At 47.0% G+C, this 22,900-nt stretch overlaps 1 protein-coding gene across 1 annotated transcript in view; it reads left to right on the top strand.

Moving 5' to 3' along the window:
- Positions 1-8,732: 8,732 nt before the first annotated feature.
- TAF4B (TATA-box binding protein associated factor 4b) overlaps positions 8,733-22,900 on the top strand; it is a gene marked incomplete at its 5' end in the record, with an annotated part of 58,655 nt that continues 44,487 nt past the window's right edge. Inside the window, 7 exons of the mRNA XM_081097439.1 lie at positions 8,733-9,039; positions 14,026-14,171; positions 15,647-15,754; positions 18,179-18,340; positions 18,429-18,551; positions 21,312-21,401; positions 22,295-22,897. Coding sequence (XP_080953565.1) covers positions 8,733-9,039; positions 14,026-14,171; positions 15,647-15,754; positions 18,179-18,340; positions 18,429-18,551; positions 21,312-21,401; positions 22,295-22,897 — 1,539 coding nt within the window. The remainder of the gene's footprint in view (positions 9,040-14,025; positions 14,172-15,646; positions 15,755-18,178; positions 18,341-18,428; positions 18,552-21,311; positions 21,402-22,294; positions 22,898-22,900) is intronic.

Here is a 22,900-nt window from a genome sequence, read left to right as displayed (position 1 = left end):
ATTTGTATTTTATCTTAAATATGTCGAGTGTGATAGATTCGTTACATGTTCCATCAGTTAGATGGGTGCTTGTTTCAAGTGCTTTGTGCTCGGCTATGGAGAGGAACCAAGGAAATGAAAAATGACCCCTCCCCGCAGCGGGAGGTTGATCCGCGGGGCCCAGGAAAAGAATGTGCCTAATGCCTGCAGGGAAGTTACATTTTTAAAGCAAAGGATAGCAAACGGTATAAAAACAAAGCCCATCTCCCTTCTTATTTCAGAGCTTTGCCTCTTTTTTTAAATGTTCTTTTTGAAAACAGGGAGGAGAGCGGTTGAATTCTTGCAAAGGAGAGCAAAGCTCAAAGGAGAAGGTAGGAGACTGGGTTCGCCGCTGTGACAGCTAAGCCTGAGCGCTGGGCGCTGGGCAGGGCAAGGGCGCAGGCAGAATTTCAGGATGGAAGACCCTCCAGGGCCCCCCGCTGGTTCCTCCTGGCCCTCCACTGGGTCCCACAAAGACGGGAGGAGGGGAGTGTGCATTCCACCCCGCGCTGACATGCCCCGCCTGCCTTTCTGGTGTCCTGGTGTCGCGGAGCCTTGAATGCCATGGCGCGCTCGGTACCCTCCTCTTTAAAACAGAATTAAAGCCAAGCGCCTGTTCGGTGTCACCTCCTGGCTCCTGAAACCAAATGCCAGCGCTTGGCAGGCAGATCAGCTCCCACGGAAGCACTCGACACGCCTGCGCGTGCTCTCCCGGGCCTGGCATCGCCCGCGCCTTCCTGGCACTCGTCAAGCGCACCGTGTTGCAGTTACCTTGACCTTGGCTGGCGGGTGTGGGTGCTGTGGCGCTGGCTGCCAGGGATGGGATTGGGGTGGGTCAGCGTGCTCGTCACGTGACTGTCACTACACTCGGGAGCTCTGGCTGCCCCCCCCTCCCCCCACCCCCAGTTACTGGCTCCTCCGGAGCAGGGCTGGGACCCTGTCTTCCCATCAGTTTCCACCCTGTCGAGACGTTCCTGCGCGGAGCTGTCACTTGTCCTCAGGAAGCACTGGGTGAGACCTGGGGGCACGCCTAGGGGCAGTGCCTGTGTTGTCTCTGGGGCACACACATGTAGTCAAACGAAAAGGCAGGCCCGCCGGGGTGGCTCAGTGAGTGGTGGCTCAGTGGTTGAGCGTTGACTCACGAAGAAGCCGTGGTTTGATTTCCAGTCACGCACATGCACAGAGTGCGGCTCGATCCCCAGTGGGGTGCGTGCAGGACGCAGCCCATCCATGTTTTGTGTTTTTTTTTAAATATATATTTTATTGATTTTTTACAGAGAGGAAGGGAGAGGGATAGAGAGTCAGAAACATCGATGAGAGAGAAACATCGATCAGCCGTCTCCTGCACACTCCCTACTGGGGATGTGCCCGCAACAAAGGTACATGCCCTTGACCGGAATCGAACCTGGGACCCTTCAGTCTGCAGGCCGACGCTCTATCCACTGAGCCACACCGGTTTCGGCCATCCATGTTTCTATCTCTCTATCCCTCACCGGCCCTCCCTCTCTAAAAAATCTATAAAAAACATTTCTGGGGGAGCAAAATCGAGATGGTTGGAGGCGAGGGGGCTTCAACCCCATATGACAGACATGCATCTTAAGGAGTGGGTGGGAATGGGTATTCACTGTAATATTCCCTCATCTAACAGCACCAGTGACATCTTTGCTTCATTACGAAGGTTAGCACTTAATCCTTTAAAAATCTCTTTCCCTCATTGCTGGTCATCTTGAGGAAGATGACAAAGCGAATGAAGTCATGAAAGACACGATGGATGAGGTAAGAGGGAAGTAGCCAGAAGTGATGCCAAACAGGGGTCATGACTTCACGTTTGGGTTTTACTCTGGAGGTATTGGGGGAGGGGGAGGGGAGCCATGGGAAGTTTTAAGTATAGAAGAAACCTCATATTTTTGTTTTAAAGAGGCAAGCATCGAGCAATTAAACCACATGAAGTTTAAAATATATAAAGAGCAAGACTAGTCCTGGCTGGTGTGGCTCAGTGGATAGAGCATCGGCCTGAGGACTGAAGGGTCCCGGGTTCGATTCCGGTCAAGGGCACAGGCCCGGGTTGCAGCTTGATCCCCAGTGTGGGCCGTTCAGGAGGCAGCCGACCAATGATCCTCTCTCATCATTAATGTTTCTCTCTCTCTCTCCCCCTTCCTCTCTGAAATCAATTAAAAATATTAAAAGACGCCCTGACCGGTTTGGCTCAGTGGATAGAGCATCGGCCTGAAGACTCAAGGGTCCCAGGTTCGATTCCCATCAAGGGCATGTGCCTTGGTTGCAGACACATCCCCAGTGGGGAGTGTGCAGGAGGCAGCTGATCGATGTTTCTCTCTCATCGATGTTTCATACTCTCTATCCCTCTCCCTTCCTCTCTGTAAAAGATCAATAAAATATATTTTTAAAAAAATATTAAAAGACAAGAACAAGACCAGGAAGCATACCATTTTTATGCAACATTTTTTATGGAAATTATATCTAATCAATACAATAATACTACAAAAACTCATGCTCTACACATTTATTCGGTCCAAACAATTTATTAAACACCCACCAGGAGCCAGGCACTGCTCCAGGCTGTAGGGATATAGCACTGAACCACAACAAAAAAATCCCTGTCTTCATAAAACATCATTTTATTCATCCTCACCCGAGGATATTTTCCCATTTATTTTTAGAGAGAGTGGAAGAGACAGAGAGGGAGGAACGTGAAAGTGAGAGCAACACATCGATTGGTTGCCTCCCGCATGGGCCCTGACCAGGGCCAGGATGGAGCCTGCAACTGAGGTACATGCCTTTGACTGGAATGGATGCTCCGAGAGCCATGCTCTATCCACTGAGCCAAGCCAGCTAGGGTTGCTTTTTGTTTTAATATATATTTTTATTGATTTTAGAGAGGAAGGGAAAGGGAGAAAGAGATAGAAACATCAATGATGAGAGAGAATCATTGATTGCCTCCTGCACACCCCCTACTGGGGATGGAGCCCACAACCCAGGCATGTGCCCTGACTGGGAATCGAACCATGACCTCCTGGTTCATAGGTTGACGCTCAACCACTGAGCCACGCTGGTCGGGCAGGTTATTGCCTTTTGAATGCCCAAAAGAAATTGACCAGGTAGACCATGAGTTTCAGATGGGAAAGGACTTTGAAGGGAGGTAAAACAGTGTATGAAAAGGATGAAGTTGAGAGTATAGGATATTTGTGAAATTCCTGTAGTTATCTATAATGCCAATGGAAGGTGCCTCCTGAGTAAGATTGTTTGGGCAAATTAGCAGGTACCAAATTGTAATGAACTTTATATGTCATAATAGCTATTTTAGTTTTTTTCTGGTGGATAATGGGAGGGTGTTAAAAAGTTGTAAGTGGGAGAGTTACATAAATAGCACTTTAGAAAGATCAATCTAGAAACAGTAAGGGATATGGGTTAGATTAGGACTCAGGCCTCTTCTCCATTTAAATTCCCTTTCTCCATGATCATATTGAGGCCAAAGGCATTAAAAATACCATCTGTATGCTGTGAATACCATCTATATGCATATGTACATATCCTATATAATAAAAGGCTAATGTACAAATATACTGAACGGCGGGACAACCTAACAACTGAATAACCGGTTGCTGTGTGTGCTGACGACCAGGGGGAGTACATGGAACATGGTGGGCATTGGCCGTGGTGGGATGGTGGAGCAGTTGAGCAGGGGCGCCAGGCCAAGGCAGGGCACCAGTCACGGTCATCGGGGCGAGCCTCTGGTGGTTACTAAAAATTCTTTGCTCCAGCGCACCGCGGTCCCCCCGGCACTCGCACCTGCTGCCAATGCCAGCCCCACTCACACCTGCTGCTGGCGCCAGAGCTGCCACTCACACCCGCTGCTGGTGCCCGGCAACAGCCCTGATTGCTTGGCACCGTCGGCTGGTGTGAGCGGCGGCTGCTGGCCCTGATCGCCCCTCACAGCTTCTCCACCTCCCCCTGCTCCTGAGGGGCGATCAGGGCAGCAGCCGCTGCTCGCACCCACTGATGCTGCCGGCCCCACTTGCACACGCTGCTGGCGCCAGCCCCAGCCCCAATTGCTCTGCACTGTCAGCAGATGTGAGCGGGGTCGGTGCCTTCAGTGCATGGGAACTGCAGCGGTGGGAGGGGCCAGGCGGGGGCACGGAGGATGGGTAAATACGTTAACGGGGCAAATACATTAGCCAGCTAAGCTAGTCCAAGAAGAAGCTTACTACAGTTCCTTTTTTTAAAAAAATATATTTTATTGATTTTTTACAGAGAGGAAGTGAGAGGGATAGAGAGTTAGAAACATCAATGAGAGAGAAACATCGATTAGCTGCCTCCTGCACACCTCCTACTGGGGATGTGCTTGCAACCAAGGTACATGCCCTTGACTGGGATCGAACCTGGGACCTTTCAGTCCCCAGGCCGATGTTCTATCCACTGAACCAAACTGGTTAGGGCACTATAGTTCCTTTCAAGGAGCACGAATTTGTGCACTGGGCCCCTAGTGCAATGGTCGGCAAACTGTGGCTTGCGAGCCACATGCGGCTCTTTGGCCCCTTGAGTGTGGCTCTTCCACAAAATACCGACTTCTGTGCATTGGCCACGAAGTTTCAATTGCGCTGTACGTGCGTGCCCGCACATTTAGAAAATGACCCATCTTCCTAGGTTAAGGCAGCATTTGTAGCAAGCTTCTTCTTGGCCTAGCTTAGCCGGCTAATGTATTTGCCCAGCTTCATGAAGTTCAGGGAGGTTTCTGGGGTGCTATGAGGAAGAATTAGGGAGTACCTAGCTGTACTTACATAAATTTTTTTTTTTTAATATATTTTATTGATTTTTTACAGAGAGGAAGGGAGAGAGATGGAGAGTTAGAAACATCGATGAGAGAGAAACATCGATCAGCTGCCTCCTGCACATCTCCCACTGGGGATATGCCCGCAACCCAGGCACATGCCCCCGACCGGAACCGAACCTGGGACCCTTCAGTCCGCAGGCCGATGCTCTATCCACTGAGCCAAACCGGTTTCGGCAAATGTTTTTAAGAATACATATTTTTAAGGAAAAAACTTATAATATTTTATTCTGAAAACTAGGGGCCCAGTGCACAAATTTGTGCACCTTGAAAGGAACTGTGGCCCCAAGGCTGCGGTGGTGGGACAGGGGTGGGTCTCTGTAATACTATCAACAATAAAAACAAATAGGTTGCAGGTTGGGTCCCTGGGCGGGGCGTGTATCTGAGGTAACAGATCCATGTTTCTCTCGCTCTCTGTCCCTTCCTCTCTCTAAATATCAAAAGACATATGCCTGGATGAAGATTTCTTTTTAAAAAAAGGTAAAAATGTTAACATTTAAAAATGGAATTCATTAGTAAAGTCAAAACTTTTTATAAGTTTAAGCTGCATTCCCTGAGCAGAGAAACGGCAGAGCGGTGCCGTGGGAGTGTGTTCTGCTGCAGAAAACCTTAGATGCTCTGATGCAAAAGCACAGACAGCGGACAGATTCGGGCACAAACCTTGAAGGCATTTGCTTCTGGATTATTCTGAAGGGGAGGCCATGGCTATCTTAGCCAAATAGTTATGTCTTCTCAGGCAGATTCTTCAGCGAGTCTCATTGCACAGGTAAACAGGGCTTCCTCTTTCAATTCTGCAGAGTAGTAAGCTTTTATTTATTTTCCAAAGAGACTGTAGGCACTTGAAAAATCGTAAGGATAATAAAAATAATTTGCATTGTCTACCCCATAATGATACTCTTAGCCTTTGGTTTTGCCCAAGTTAAATTGTGTTCGTGTGTGTGTGTGTGTGTGTGTGTGTGTGTGTGTGTGTAAAATAGTGACATGTTGGAAGTGTAACTTTTGTGCTTGTTCACAGTGCTTCCTCATTACCTGAATGGAAGAGCAGAATACTTGGACAATTAATGATGCACTCCTTCCTTTTAAGGGTGCTTTGTCTGAATGCCTGTGTCTCCCCGCCCCCATTCAATATTCAAATCCCAATTCCCAACGGCCATAGTATTAGTAGGTGGGGCCTTTGGGAGGCGCTTAAACCTCGAGGGAGGAGCTCTGGTAAATAGAATCAGTGCCTTTTAAAAGGCTCCAGAGAGACCCCTCCCCCTCTTCCCCCGGAGAAGTCCTCACCTGCAAGACCCTTACCTGGCCACGCCGCGCCCCGATCTGACTCCCGGCCTCCAAAACTGTGAGTTTTAGTTTCTGCTGTGTAGACGCCACCCGGGCTATGGTATTTGTTACAGCAGCTCCAGTGGACTAGGATAGAAGGTAAATGGATAAGTATTTTTCCAATATCTTTAATTTTACCAATATTTTAACAGATAAACAGTAAAATCAAGTTGTAATCATCTCCATTTTTTCTTTTTTAAATATATTGATTTTTTACAGAGAGGAAGGGAGAGAGATAGTTAGAAACATCGATGGGCAAGAAACATGGATCAGCCGCCTCCTGCACACCACCTACTGGGGATGTGCCCGCAACCCAGGTACATGCCCTTGCCCGGAATCAAACCTGGGACCCCTCAGTCCGCAGGCCGACGCTCTATCCACTGAGCCAAACCGGTTTTGGCCATTTTTTCTTTTCTTACATAGAGGGGTAAAATGCATGTTGCCTTCCTACACATCCTGCTTTATTAGTATGTTTCCATAGGAAGGAAATGTGGTAAACATAATTATTACTGAACTCCAAATTCAGGACAGTCGTTTCCGGGCCGAGTAGGGAGCATATTCTTTGCAACTGGAAAGTTAAAATTCCATCAGTGAATCAAAGTTATAAAGCAACCAGCTAGTATAAGAAAAATATGCTAGGCCACCTTAAAGAAAAAGTGTACGTTCTCTGACAAGCGCCGCGTAGCTTGCTTGAGGTTGTTTACACTCCTGTGTAAAATGGGTGAGCGGGGGGTGGTGGTCTAACGGGAGCTGGAAACTTGGTCTTCTTCCCACAAATGCTTACGGAACGCTCTCTGCTCCCCGGAGAGAGAGCTGCCAGCGCTAACCGGTTCGCCCAGCTAGCGAAGGGCATTCCGGGGTTCCGATCCGACTCGCTGAGATGCTGCCTGGCTCGGTTTAACCAATCCACGTATTAGCTCGCAGTTATTGAACACCTGTCTGCGCGGTGATGAGGCAGACGTTTGTGGAGCCGCGGCCAGAGGTGTCCTTGGACGTGCAGGCGGGTTAGAATCCGACTTGTTGGATAAACCACTCTTTAAACGCAGTTTTCCCGTCAGTCAGGCGAGGGGCTGGGGGGGAGGGGGAGGAACAAGGAATGTATCACTCAGTGGCCAGCACTCGGGTGCTCGGTTTATTTAGTTTTCCTCCCCCCCTCCCCCCACCCCAACACCCCACCGAGGAGTGTCCCAGAAGGTGCGTGCTCGTCGGAGGCTGCACGGGTGGAGGGGTGCGGTGGGTCCGCTCGCGGGGTCGGTTCGGGTTTGGACCGGACGTGGGGACAGGCGGCCCGCGCGGGCGGAGTGCGCCTGGGCCGGCGGGCGGTGCCGGCGGGAGAGCTGGACGCCGGACGCAGGTGGCCTGTCCGCGCAAACCCGTCCGGTCCAGGTCGGCTCCCGTCAACGCGGCGCACTACTCCGAGCGCCGGGAATCGAGCCCGCTGCTCCGTGGAGGTCCACACGGCCTGTGCCATCGATGCCCGCGGCGAGCGCTCTCATCCGGCCGGCCTGGGGTCGCACTGAGGCCCCAGCCCCCCGACACCGTCCCCGCTCCCTGGAGACGGGAGGCGGTGCGGCCTCCAGAGCCGCGCGGAGGGAAGCGCTCCTCCCGGGGGGCCGCCCGACGGCACAATTACCTGAAAATGGGCGGGTCCTGGGCCTACGGCGTTCTTACACATGAGAAAGGGAAGGACGTTTAAGACGCTCTCAGCGCCGATTGTAATGTTAATTTCAGCTGCGGCCTCAGCGCCGAGCCCTCAGGAAAACCCTGGGGAGGCGCGACGGTTTTCGCTGCTGAGCCCCCGTTTTCCAGCCCGCCCTCCACCCGCTGGCTGAGGAAGCACCAGCGCGGGCGGTCTCCCGCCGGCTCTCCAAGGACCGCGCCGCGGGGCCGCGCCGAGGGGAAGGCAGGCGCCGCCGCTGCCAACGCGGCAGGCCCCGCCCACGCGCTGGCCCCGCCCACGCGCTGGCCCTCCGCCCGCTCCCCCCGCCTCCCTCTGGATCCTGGGGTAGATGCTAACGCCCCTGGCGCCGCCCCTAGTGACGTCACGAGCGCGATTCCAGTCCGCGGCCAATCATGTGTCCGGATTCCGGGAAAGCCCGGGGCGGCGGGGCGGGGACAGTGCGCGTGCGCGGAGCCTCCGCGTGGCTATATAAACAGGGCCGGCGCGGGCGCGCGGGGGCTGCGCGGAGCGTGCGGCGGGGCCGGGGTCGCTCGCGTAGGCGGGTTTGAAACTTGTGGCGGGAGTGAGGCCGGGCGGCGAGCGCCTCGCGGACGCCCTTCGGGAGCCGCGCCGCCGGGCTCTGCGGCGGGACCGAGGCGGAGGCGCCGGGCGGAGCCGTCGCACGTGCGGACGCCGAGGAGGGAGCGGCCGCAGGCAGCGCCCGGCGCGAGTGCCCCGCGTCCCAGCCGCGCCCGTCAGTGGCTCGCGCGCCGCTCCCGGGAGATGCTGTGGCGCCGGAGCCTCCCCGGAGCCGGCCGCCGCGGGACCCGCTTCCGCCCGCCCGCGCTCCCGGACCGGCGGCGCCGCAGCGGCCGCTGAGCCCCCGCGATGCCCGCGGGCCTTTCGGAACCGGCCGGCCCCGCGCCCCGCGCCGGCGTGAACTCCTCGGGGACCTTGACGGGGCCGCCGGCCGGGGCGCGGCCGGTCCGGGCGGAGAGCACTTCCGTGGCCCCGGGCGCCGTGACGAAGGTTCCCGTCCACGTCCGCGTGGAGCCCGCGCGGCCCCCGAACTCCGTGGGGACCCTGGCGGCCAAGGTGGCTCCTGTCAGCGCGCTGCCCGCGGCTCAGCTGGTCACCGTGAAAGCCCCGGCCACCACGACCCTGCAGCTGCCCGCCAGCCTCCAGCTGCCCCCGGGTAGGTCGGGGCCCGGGGTGGGTGGGTCCCGCGGGGACTCCGGGGCCCCGGGCACCGAGCGCCGTGCTCCCGGGCACTGAGTGTCCTGCTCCCGGGCGCCGGGGGTGATGACGCTGGTGTGCGGGTCCGGGACATGCGGTTCCCCCGCTTTTCCTCAGAGCCGCGCCTGGTCCGGCCGCGGAGCGTGCGCTGCGGGAGAGGCGATGTGCCTTCACCCCAGGCTGCTCTGTGGAGCTGCTTCCCATGGTTTGTGCAAAGGTTTTGCTCTGATCAGTTACATATAAATCCGACAAAGGGTACCTGAGCGTTTACCTGCTTTCCTCAGCGGAAAAGCTCTTGGAATTTCGGGGTGGGGGCAGCTCACTTCCCATTCTTTGCAGTGAACTCCTCTGTGAATTTTGCTCAGCGGAATGGGGACTCTGACAGGCCAAGGTGGCAAAGAAGTCCAAGCATTTGATTTCAAGGGTGTCAGCACCTCCCAGCGAAACGACGGGGTCTCTTTTGTCGCCAGGGTTCTGCTTGGTGGTGACCGTTGTGGAAAGATGATGCTCTTCACTTCTGATCGGGTTCTGTTTCAGTTTTGTCCGGGGCGCGGCCACGTGCACTCGTTAAGCTCCTTCTAGTTCCAATGATCCTGCATGCATTCTTAGGAAGAGGCCAGGCTGTGTTTGAATGAAATCGCCTCCCAAAGCTAAACGGCCGTGTAGTCAGTGAAGTTTGTTTAGAAGCAATTTTAAAAAGTATGGAAATGGGAGAACTTTCAAGAGGGAAAACTTGCTAAGTGGGAACTGATCACTGATTGAGAGTGTACTGGTCACCTAGGGAGGGCTAGGCACTCTCTATGCATTATTTATTTATATTCTTTTGTGTGTTGGTCATAATAGGTAGCAAGTTACCATTCCCTAAGGGTAGTTTGCCCCGTGCAAAACTCATAGGTGTGTGTGGGGGGTGGGGGGGGGGGATTTTGAATCCAGATCTGTTTTGCTGTCCTCTCTCCACAACACTGTGCTTGCCACTTGGTGTGTGCGTACAGTTATGTCTCATTGGTATCAGGGATAAAGGTGATTTATAGAGTTTTAGAGCCTAATCTTCTTATACACTGAACTTGCCAGCGCTAGGTAGCAGCAAGCCAGAGCCGCAGCCTAAGGACGTAGCCCCAACACCTGCATGCAGTGGCCTGAAGAAGCGCTCCTGGGAGGAGATGAATTGCCTTTAGTGGTGGTCAGCTCCAGAGCGGGTGGGCGGGGCTTCTGGGGGCAGCTGGTGGGGATTCTTGCTGACCTTGTGTTCTCATCCCTGCAGAAGAAGGTAACCAAGAGCTGAGTGAAATGGAGACACTAATGTTTTTGCAAGGTTATGATTCTTGTACCATTTCTTTTACATACTGAGCATTAGCAATTAATGACTCAAGGATGCTTTCCTTAATTATATAGAAGTCTTATACTTTAAGGGGGTAGTATAGTGGGACCTGGGTTTTCGACCTTCATTCGTTCCTTCCAGAAGGCGATTTGTTTGAAGACCGAATCATTTCCCCCCCCATAATACTGCCCTGTTTTAGCCTTTCTCATATACATGCACATGCCTAATGTGCTGTTTAATCTATAAAGAAACACTTCTTAAATGTAAAAAACTAACCCCCACTAGCCTTAAACAAAATTTTCATATCTCACTGCCTCTGAAATGCTACCACCGACAGCATTGGCTGAATTGCTTTTAGTTTATCCAACGCCAGTCAACAACAGGTTTTCTACCTGTTCAGTTCCCTGCGATGGTTGTTTGGTGAGCATCTTCGCAGCCTAAGCAACATTAGCACTCGTAATGGCCTCTTTATGTTTTAATCCTGATTTCACCAGCAACAAAAGCATTTTCTCCTTTGTTGCCTGAGAGATGCTTTTTATCATGTTGAGGTGTAAGCATGAAAGGGTTGTCTGGTCGAAAACTGAAGTTTTGGTTGACAACTGACACATTTTTTCTGTGAACAACTTGGTTGAGAACTGAATTGTTGGAGAGGGCGACGTTGGAGAAATGAGATTTGATGGTATACTTTAAGTATTTGATTTCTCTTTAGAATTTCCTCTATGATCAGAACTGGTTTAAATAATATGTAAATATGGGAAGATCCAAGATGGCAGCAGACTGGGTGGAAGCTACATTCACCTCCTCCCAGGACCAACCTGAATTACAACTAAAGTCTAGAAAAACCATCCTGAATAAGCAGCTGGAGAGAAGCCTTGTAACCAAGGACTGACAGCGGGGGCCACACTGGGCCTGTTATTTACCAGAGCAGGACTGAAGCAGCCACAGTCCCTCAGTACATGAGTGGATAACATAACCGTGCTCCACTTACACATGGAGTAGATCCTACTCGCCATAAAAAGGAAGACAATCTTACCCTTTGTGGAAGCATGGATGGACATGGAGAACAGTATGCTAAGTGAAACCAGCTAGTCGGAGAACGACAAATACCATATGATTTTGCTCGTGTGGAATCTAATTGAACTTAATCAAAATTGAGACAGACTCAGAGAGAATGGACAGACAGCTCTGGTGAGGGTGTGGGGGAGAGTGTTGTTGGTGGGGAATCCTTTCCAGGAGATTTGCAATTTACTCTGTCGGAGGAATCACTATCTATGGCAGCTATAGCCTTACAAACTACATTTCTTTACTAAATAATAAAACTTGAAAGTTGAAATTACTCCTTGATCCCTGGGCTACAGAAGGGAAGTTGGGTTAGCAGGCACAAAAACAACATTAATCTCATTGTGCATCTCCCCCAGGGCTCTTGGGTGACCAGGAGTGTTGTCAATGAGCAGTAATTCTTTTGAAAGGAGTCTTTTCTGAGAAGTAGGTTTCAAGAGTTGGTTCAGTGTATTCAGTAAGCGTGTTTAAACACTTGTGCTGTCATCCAGGCTTCTTGTTCTGCAGAATAGATTTAGCGTAATTCTTAAGGGCCCTAGGTTGTTTGGAATGGTAAATGAGTAGCATTGGCTTCATCATAAAGTCACTAGCTGCATTCGCCCCTAAGAAGGGAGACAAGCTGTCCTTTGAAGAGTTGAAACCAGGCATTAACTTCTGTCCAGCTGTGAAAGTCCTACATGGCATCTTTCAAAGTAAGGCCGTTGTGTCGACATTGCACACCTGTTTCACCTGAATCACCTTCATTAATTGTCTTAGCTAGATCTCTTCTCCGTTTGTTATGGAGACCGCTCCTTTTTTTAAGCCTCAGGAACCAACCTCTGCTCGCTTCGGACTTTTCGTCTGCAGCTTCCTCACTTCTGTCGGCCTTTGTAGAATTGAAAAGGGTTAGGGCCTTACTCTGGATTAGGTTTCGGCTAAAGAGAATGGTGTGACTGGTTTGACCTAATACCCAGACCACTAAAACTTTCTTCTTTCTTATGATTCATGTGTTCACTGGAGTAGTATTTTTAATTTTCTTCAAGGGTTTTTCCTTTGCATTATTAACTGTTTGGTGCACGAAGCCTAATTTTCAGCTCGTCTCAGCCTTTGACCTGTCTTTCTCTTAATCATTTCTAGCTTTTGATTTAAAATGAGAGATGAGGGATTCTTCCTTTCACTTGAACAGTGAGAGACCATTGTAGGGTTAATATTAATAACTATTAATTTCAATATTGTTGTGTCTTGGGGAAAGGGATAGAGATGGGGAAATTGCTTGCCAGTTAGTGGAGTAGTTAGAGCATACGGCATTTATTGAGTTTGCTATCTTATATGGGCATTGTTGTGATACCCCAAAACAATTACAGGAAATTAAAGAATCCTGATTACAGAGCATCATAATAAATACAATCATGAAAATTTTTGAAATATCACGAGAATTACCAAAATATGACAGAGACATGAAATGAGCAAATGCTTTTAGACTTCTTAATTTTTGCCTATCTGGTAAATATAAGTTGATATCTCACTGTGGTCTTAATTTACCTTTCCCTGTCATTGGCACCTGTTATTTTGGACATTCGTCCTTTTAATATATGTGAACTAAAAATTTCTCTCATCTTGTGGTTTGTCTTTTTACTGGTGGCCTTTTGCTAAACAAAAGCTCTTTTGATATAGTCAGATGTATCAAACATTATATAATTAAATTCTTAGTCCAAGTTAAGAATGATAATTTTCTACATTAAGAGTTTAAAAAGTTTTTCTTTTTTACCCTTGAGTGGTTTTTGTGGATGGTGTGAAGCTTTCCGTCTTTTCCATGTAGATAGCGCATGGACCTGGTCCTGTTTATTGAATAGTCAGTCTCTTTTCCTCACTGATCTGCAGGGCCTCTTAGGAAAATTCGACATTACATAACTGTATGAGTCCATTCTGGGCTTCTCTGTTTTGTTCCATTAGTCAGTTTGTATAGTCTTACCATGCCTTCTTACTCATGGCACCTTACTCACTGTAGCTTTATAGTTTCATGTCATGAAGAAAAAAGTATTTGCCTCCTCCAGAAAGGTTTCAGCCATATACTTAGACTTTTAAGTAGGTTTGAGTAAAAACATTTTTATATTTTATATAACTAGAGGTCCGGTGCACAAAATTTGTGCACGGGTTGGGTCCCTAGGCCTGGCCAGTGACCAGGGCCAATTGGGGCCTTCCTGCCGCCGGCCTGGTCCTGCCGGACAGCAGGGTGGGGAGGAGGGAGGGACCACAGGAGGTTGACTGGCTGTGGGGAGGGACCAGGGGAGGTTGGCCAGCTGCAGGAGGTTGGCTGTGGGAGTGCACTGACCACCAGGGGGCAGCTCCTGTGTTGAGCATCTGCCCCCTGGTGGTCAGTGCGTGTCATAGCGATTGGTTGTTCCGGTTGTTGTTCCAGCATTCTGGTAGCTTAGGTTTTTATATATAGAGACTAGTAGATATGGAATTCAGTATGTACTAATCACTTTTTCAGACCATTTACATTACTGAAAGAAATAGGAGAAGAAATAGCTGATGATTATGCTTCATTTATCAGCTACATCAATTTTTTTTTCTTTTTCAATATAGGAACAGTTTTGATCAAAAGTAACAGTGGTCAGTTGATGTTGGTATCTCCTCAGCAACCTGTAACAAGAGCCGAGACTACAAGTACCATAATTTCAAGGCCGGCGCTACCAACGAATCCTCAAACAGTCAAAATCTGTGCAATGCCGGTAACGTACCTTAACTCTTTTTTTCTTTTTTCATTTTCTTTATCAGGTATCTTGGTTTTGTCATTTGCTGATTGCTAAAACAATAAAAATTCAGTCTTCATACTCAAAGATTTTGTAGTCCTTAAGGGACTGTTCAATGGGCTGTTTGTATCTTTAAAGGAAAGAAAGCCATTCTGCTTCAATTTTAATTTATAGCAAAATATTAAGACTACAGTTTAGTATTCACTTTTATCCATAGCTTATAGAAATTACCTTTAAGAAATTCAGAAATTTAATGCAGTATTTTATCACCTTGGCGTTGTACAGAACCGATTTATTTTACATACATGATGATCTTTCTGGGTACCTGCAGCTTACTTTGTGTGCCTGAGTTAAAATATACATATACACATGCATATGGGCATCTTTCTTTGATTAAATAGAAAATGCTGAATATAGTAGAGCATTTTCTTGACGAGTCAGGTTCATGCTAAAGAAAGATTGCACTGTTTTCTGTGGTAATGTTATTCTCTGCCAATTTAAATCTCCCCCACCCCCATTTTTTTTACTCTTCTAATTTGATTCTGGGTTTTCAACCAGTCCTTTTCTCTGTTAACTGTATCTGCCAGTGATAGCTACTCCTTCCCTTTCCAGTTTGCTGTATCTAACTGCAGTGGGTTGAGAAGATAGATTAGCAAGATTTTTTTCTATCAATGATAGCAAATAAGAATCCACGTTTTACGCCGAACCGGTTTGGCTCAGTGGACGGAGCGTCGGCCTGCGGATTCAGGGGTCCCGGGTTCGATTCCGGTCGGGGGCGTGTGCCTTGGTTGCGGGCACGTCCCCACTGTGGGGCGTGCAGGAGGCAGCTGATCGATCTCTCTCATCGATGTTTCTGACTTTCTGTCCCTCTCCCTTCTTCTCTGTAAAAAATCAATAAAATATATTAAAAAAAAAAAAAAAAAAAAGAATCCACGTTTTCTATATACGCCATACTGTCGAGTTTGGAAATTTATCCTGAAGTAATTTGATACTTATTTGTTAAATCACTTGCCTCCTTAGGTATATGAAATATCAACTGGTTGATTGACCAGTTAAGTTCATAGTAGAGAATGTGCATAGCATTTATAAAGTTAGAAAGCTAAGTGCAACGAAGAAGTCTGCTATGGTAAAGTGTTTTTATATTTGCCCCAGTACTGATTGATTTTTTTTAAAATTTTTTTTTTAAAAGATATCTTTATTGATTTCAGAGAGAAGGGAGAGGGAAAGAGAGATAGAAACATCAATGATGAGAGAGAATCATTGATTGGCTGCCTCTTGCACGTCCCCTAATGGGGATCAAGCCCGCAACCCAGGCATGTGCCCTTGACTGGAATTGAACCTGGGACCCTTCAGTCCGCAGACTAACGCTCTGTCCATTGAGCCAAACCAGCTAGGGCCTGATTAATTTTAAATTACTAATGCTGATGACTCTGTATTATCTCTCCAACCCCCAGAATTCTAATTCACAGTTAATCAAGAAAGTGGCTGTGGCACCTGTTAAACCATTGGCACAAATGGGAGCTACTGTGGTAACCACTGTTACAAAGCCTTCCTTAGTACAAGTAAGTGTGACAGACGGGTGGCCATGTGTGCCCTGTTATTCTTCCGTATTTCTTTATTATTTAGCTGCTGGAGGCCCGGAGCATGAATTCCTGCACGGGTGGGGTCAGGACCCATAGGGCCGGGCCGGCCCGGCCGGGGGATGGGGCCATGGGCAGTTGGCCAGCCGGCCCTGCCCCCTGGTTGAACTCCCGGTTGAGGGGACAATTTGCATATTAGCCTTTTATTATGTAGGATTTTAAAATATATATATATTTTATTGATTTTTTACAGAGAGGAAAGGAGAGGGATAGAGAGAAACATTGATGAGAGAGAAACATTGATCAGCTGCCTCCAGCACACTCCCTACTGGGTATGTGCCCGCAACCAAGGTGCATGCCCTTGACTGGAATCGAACCTGGGATCCCTCAGTCTGCAGGCTGATGCTCTATCCACTGAGCCAAACCGGTCAGGGCTATTATATAGGATTTTCTGCCAGATGTATAAGTTGCTGACTGTGTGACACTGAAGAGAGCAATTTAGTGATGTATGATGACATGTATCAAACTGGTAACTGTTGGAGGTATGGGAAACACAAGATAAACATGGTGTAGATCAGTGATGGCGAACCTATGACACCTCTGACACGCGAACTCATTTTTTGGGTTGATTTTTCTTTGTTAAATGGCATTTAAATATATAAAATAAATATCAAAAATATAAGTCTTTGTTTTACTATGGTTGCAAAGATAAAAAAATTCCTATATGTGACACGGCACCAGAGTTAAGTTAGGGTTTTTCAAAATGCTGACACGCCGAGCTCAAAAGGTTCGCCATCAGTGGTGTAGATTCTTAGAATATCAACTTTACTTGAATATTTTAAATTAACACAAATGCATCAAATTGCCGTGTCTCCAAGTGTCCAGAAGCGGGTGCTGTATGCAGATAGAAGACAAGCATTTAAATTAGAATGAAGGTTCAGTGTTCAGTTTTATGTGTGAATTGTAAATATTATTCTCTCTCTACCCTCAAACTTTACTCATATTCTGTAACTTTTAGTGACTATCCTTAAAATAAGTTTGTTGCTTTATCTCAATATAGTTTTCTAAATTACAACCTGACTTTGATTTCTTGTATGAAACTTTTTATCCTGCAGATGGTGCTATAATCACACCTCATTTCAGTGGAGGGTAGAAGAAGCAACTGAAATTCTTTTCAGTGTGAAAATAAGATGTCATTTTCATAATGTTTGTAATGCTTCTTACTCTTATGGTCTACATAAAAGCAGCTTACCTGAATACTAGAGGCCCAGTGCACGAAATTCGTCCCCTCAGCTTGGCCTGCATCCTCTCACAATCTGGGACCCCTTGGGGGGTGTCGGGCCTAAACCGGCAGTCAGCTGTCTCTCTCGCAATCTGGGATGCTGCATGCACCAGTGACCATACTTTTCATACAGGTGAAAGGCATCTTGCTGTTGTACGGGCAGCTACATTTTTTTGCCCTGATTATAAAAAGTAATACATAACCTGATCCTTCTGAGGAGTAGTATCATTTTCCCCATCTTATGGGTGGAAAAACTGAAGCAGAGAGAAGTTAAGTGATTGGCTTTGTCACACAGTTATAAGTGTCAGAATCAGGGCTGACCACAACATGTGCAAACCAGAGTCCATGAATGTTATCAGTGTATCATCCTGTTTTTTCAGTGTTAGAGTAACCTTGCCAGGTTTTAATTTTTAAATCTAAGAGACTGTTCCCAATATATAGGGTAGGGTCCTTAGGCCTGGCTGGCCATCAGAACCATCTGTGGGGCCCCTGGCCAGCTGGCCCTGCCCCCCCCCCCCCCATCAACGCCACTGGTCACCTCCCTTTCGGGGGAGCAGACTCCTGTGCTGAACGTCTGCCCCCTGGTGGTCAGTGCGTGTCATAGTGACCCGTCATTCCGCTGGTCATTCTGCTGTTTGGTCAATTTGCATATTAGGGTTTTATATAGGATAAAATGGCCAGTAAATCTCTCTGCTTTATGCTTATGAAAAAGCAGAGAATTACAGAACAGGAAATTGTATATTTCTATATAAAGGCTTACTATTTCCAATCCTTTTTAGAGAAGTATTAATATTTTGTGAGGACTTTGTGCTTGGCACTGTATTTCAAAAAGAACCCTAAAGTAGTGGGTAGCATTGCTATTCCTGTTTTTTTTATAGACAGAATCAGAGAGTTAGCAGGAGTAAAGAACTTGCCTGAGGTCAATGCTCAGTAGGTGTCAATGAAAAGAAGGTAGGTGAGACTGAATCCCAGATCTACTAGAGTCCAGAGCTTTTGTAGCTGTTACATAGCATAAAAGCAAAGATTTCAAGTCCATCTGTATAGTCTGGTAAGTGAAATGTGGCACCCACTATGATGCCTATCATAGTGATGCATAGCTAAACATATGCTCCTTTTAATTTCAGTCTGTGGCTGTGCCAGCCACTGTTGTCACAGTCACTCCTGTGAAGCCGTCGAATACTGTAACTACCCTGCAGCCTTCAAGTTTGGGAGCATCACACGCACCCTCTAGTGAGCCCACCCTCAAAGCAGGGAACTCAGCAGCTGCTCTGGTCAACCTTACTCCGGTAAGCTCTCACTGCACCTTCCATCAGTGCAGCTCTTCAGAAAAGTTTGAACTCTCTTCTGAGTGCTTGTTTCTATTTCCATGTTTAGGCGATGCTAGAAAATGTGAAGAAATGTAAGAACTTTCTGGCGATGTTAATAAAACTAGCATGTAGTGGATCACAGTCCCCAGAGATGGGGCAGAATGTCAAGAAGCTGGTGGGACAACTTTTGGTAAGTCAGTGCAATGAAGCCTTGCAAGCTCTGTAAGATCCATAGAACGTCTTTTAAATGGGAAATAACTGTTTTTAAATGAAGTTTCTTTTAAATGGGTTTTTACATAAACTTTGCTTTTGCTGCTTGAAAGCTTTGTGGTGATTGTAAGTCTCAGGCCAGTCTATTGTAGTATACACTGCTTTATCTGTGTCAGTCTTCTTCCCTTAGCCAGAAGGGGACTTGGAGAGAAGGTTGACTTTGTCAAATAAAAAGTTGTGAGAATTGTAAATGCCAAAAGCCGGGCTATTAAAGAGGAAAATTCAGCCGAAACCGGTTTGGCTCAGTGGATAGAGCGTCGGCCTGCGGACTGAAAGGTCCCAGGTTCGATTCTGGTCAAGGGCATGTACCTGGGTTGCGGGCATATCCCCAGTAGGAGATGTGCAGGAGGCAGCTGATCGATGTTTCTCTCTCATCGATGTTTCTAACTCTATCTCTCTCCCTTCCTCTCTGTAAAAAAATCAATAAAATATATTAAAAAAAATAAATAAATAAAGAGGAAAATTCAGTTCTGTATGTCCAAACAACAAACTTGGGGACCTATGGGAATAAATTAACTTCCTTATGCCTCAGCTTCCTTCTCTGAGACGAGCAGAGTAGATGTGATGATCTTTGAGGTTTATGTTAAGTGCCAAGATGCCGTGTCTTTTAGCCACCAAATTGTTTCTTCTATCCTCTTTCAGGTAAAATGCTCAGATATGCTACAAAGTGGATGAATGTGGAAATTAGCTTATTAACTGTTTAAGAAATATGTGGAGAATATAACAATATAATTTTGGATTTTTATTTTCATAAGAGTTTATTTGAACCAAACTGCTGACATACGTATACTGAGAAGCAAGATCCCAAATGCTCTGAGAGTAACAGCTTTGCATCTCTGTGTCTGCGTTTGAAATGAAGGAGGGGACATGGAAGATGACATGGGAGTGGGGAAAAGCAAGTCAGGAGTTGGATACAGGAGAGTTGACAAGATTGTGTGCTCTTTTGAGGGTTAATACCCCTTCCGGGGTTCCACCTCTGGTGTTTCGAAGGTTTGTTATATACATGCCCCAGAGCACTGGACAGAGCTGGCTTACACTTTCCACTAAAGCTCGGGCCTGGGCATGACTGCCCATGAGCTGCCCAGTTAGGCTTTTATGATCAGATCACCCTGTGAGGTTCCTTCCCATAGAACACCCCTTCTTTTTGTCCGTACTTGCCCTTTTTGATCATAAATCAATTGGAAGGATGCCTGGAAGACCAAAATTTTAGTCGGATAGTGTGCTCTCGCAGCTTTGGGAGGCCTCAGCATCAGTGTTGCCTGCTGACCATTGGGGTGGGGCAGTGCTGTAACCATAGGGCCTGAGTTGAGGGGGTATTTTTCCCAAAAAAGGGAAGAGCAAGTTAATGGAAGGTAGTCAGGTCTTATGACCTTCATTGTGAGAAAATAGTCTTAGATCATTTTTATCCTATGAACTATCATGATTTGAGGTTTTATTTACCTTCTGTTTTATTTTTCTGTATATGGCTTCTAGTATAACATTTACATAAACCATGAGAAGAATATTAACAGTGATACATGTCCAATAGTCAGAAATAGCTGGACTATATAGAAAAACCCAAAGAACAAGTATAACAATTATTATGACTCATATCATTAGTATTTTAGGTAAAAACAGTAAAACAAAATGGGTTCTGAGGCCAGTATCAATCCATAACGATAAAGCTTTGTCGGTGTCTTGGGATAGCTGTCTCTCTTTGGTGTCAGTGGCTTCTCACCCTCGAGGAGTCTTTGATATCCGTAAACAGGAATAGATGTCCCTCAGATAGGTACCTGGGGAGTTCCCTGTGATGTTGAGAGGGTCTTACCTGATACTGGTTCACCAGCATCTCCATCACAGGCTGTTCTTCCTTGAGCATCTTGATTTGGTCTGTAGTAGAAATGTTCTGTGTGGCTCACATTACTTAACACACAATATTAAAAAGATGTCTACTGAAGGGTTTATATTTAGTCAAATGAATTTTTACTGCTTCATTGAGGACATTTAAAGAGGAAACTGGCTCTATTTTTTTTTTTTACCCCAAGTGCCTGGTGATATAGAATATGATGACATCTCTTTCAATTTGTTGCCATTGTCTTCTTGCCAGCAATTTTACCTACTGATGCTTCTATACCATCAGTGCAAATCTCAGCACAGTGAAACAGGCCAAAAAAAAAACCTTTTTAGTATTAATATGAAAATAATTTAGACCTCATAGACCCCTGAAATGCTTGGAATGTAGGGCAGTATGGAAGGCTTCCTAAGTCCTTTGGAACAATTGTATATCTGTTATTACAGCCTCCCCGTATTCTAAAAATAGTGTATCCTGATGAAGGTAATTTCAAAATTGAAAAACCAAAACAAAAAACCTCCAGTCCCCCAAACCAAATAACTTCCTATTCTCCACCCTAAGAAATGCAGGACTCCTGTCCACTTCGTCAGGCTCTGAACAGCCTGTGGTGCAGTAGCTCCACTCAGACTGCTCTAGTCTGATTTTGCTTACTGGGACCATCCTTGCATGAACAAACATGTCCACTGTTTACGATTACTCATTTCACAAGTGACATGAAAAAAATGCCTCCATTGAATGATGGACTTACCACTGTTCAGAGCTTGTTATGTTTACAATCACGAATTACATGTTGTTCCTGCTTTAAAATATTTGTAGACTTAAACATGTTTTTCTTTCCCTTGTCCTCAGGATGCAAAAATCGAAGCAGAGGAATTTACTAGACAACTGTATGTTGAGCTCAAGTCTTCACCCCAGCCTCACCTAGTCCCTTTTCTTAAGGTAGAGTTACCTATTTATTACTTTGAAAAAATCCTTGGTTTTAGATTACTTTTAATGTAATTTAAAACCCAAATATTTCAGCATGCTACCAACTTAAGGCGAAGGTAACTAGCAATGTAGGAGAGGCCTCTCAGTTTGTAACCTGTAACTCATGTTGCTAGTTCATATTCTTTGGTTTGGAACACACTGGGAAAACTGAAGGACCATCTGAGTCATGAATATAACTTGATTATGTTATTTAATGCTTGTATGTGCAAAATTCTTGACATTTACAAAAGTAGGGCCTTCTGCTCTTTCCTAATGACTCACATTCTCTTAGAAATTAACAGCAGAATGCCAATTTTTTTTTTTTTTTTCAATTTCAGAGAGGAAGGGAGAGGGAGAGAGAGAGAAACATCAGTGATGAGAGAGAACCATTGATCGACTGCTTTTTGAGCCTGCAACCCAGGCATGTACCATGAATGACCCTTTGGTCATAGGTCAGTGCTCAACCACTGAACCATGCTGGCTGGGCTGGAAAGGCTATTTTAAAAAGTTAACTTATTTTGTTAGTAGCATATTCTTCTCTAAGATGTATTAAACAGAATTTTAATGGAGAACAATAACTTTGACAATAAGAGCCTGGTTTGGCAGAATAAAAATTGATGTTCAGTATTTAAAAGTTTGAGACTGACATAATCATTTCATTTTGAAAAATAAAGTACTTTTCATTTGAAATAAATTAAATCTTGGATATTGACAGACATAAATAAGTGATTTCAGATTTCCTCAACTGAAAAGTTGATGTACTTTTGGATTATTTTATGTTGTAAAGATATGAAATACAAAGTGTTTTTATGTTACTAGTCACTGATCTCCTTAGTGGTTGGTGTTTTCCCCTTCCCTGCTTCTAGAAAAGTGTGAGTGCCTTGCGCCAGCTCCTGCCCAGCACGCAGAGCTTCATCCAGCAGTGTGTTCAGCAGACCTCCGGGGAGGCTGTCGTTGCTACCACTCCGGTGACCGCTGTGGTGACAGCAGCCGACTCCTCAGTCCCGGCTGAACGGGCCCTGGTCGTTTCTGGAGCAGCCACACCCCAAACGGCGTCCGTGCAAAGTCTGAGTTCCTTTGTTGGCCCTGGGGGAGCAAACGCTGGAGTGGTGACACTTCATTCTGTGGGTCCAGCTGCTATAGCAGGAGGAGCAACAGCTGGAGCTGTCGTGCTTCAGACGCCAAGACCGCTTGTGACCTCTGTACAGAGCACAGTGGCAGCAGTCTCGCTTCCACCCGAGAAGCCGGTGGTCTCCGGAGCAGGGGGGACACTGCCCCTCCCGTCAGTAACTCTGGGAGAACCTTCACCAGCTATCTGTCTTCCGTCTGTGAAAACTGTCGTTACTTCTGCTGGGACCACCTCTGAGAGCCCTGTCATGGGCGCTCCGGTCCAGATCACACTCGCACAGCCGGGACCCGTCCTTTCCCAGCCTGCTGCTCTCCCACAGGCAGTGAGAGTCAAGCAGCTGGTG

Source organism: Myotis nattereri (assembly GCF_964212035.1).
Source record: "Myotis nattereri genome assembly, chromosome: 8".
NCBI classification, from domain to species: Eukaryota; Metazoa; Chordata; class Mammalia; order Chiroptera; family Vespertilionidae; genus Myotis; species Myotis nattereri.
Note: the sequence above shows the minus strand (reverse complement) of the source record. Positions and strands in the feature narration are given on the sequence as shown.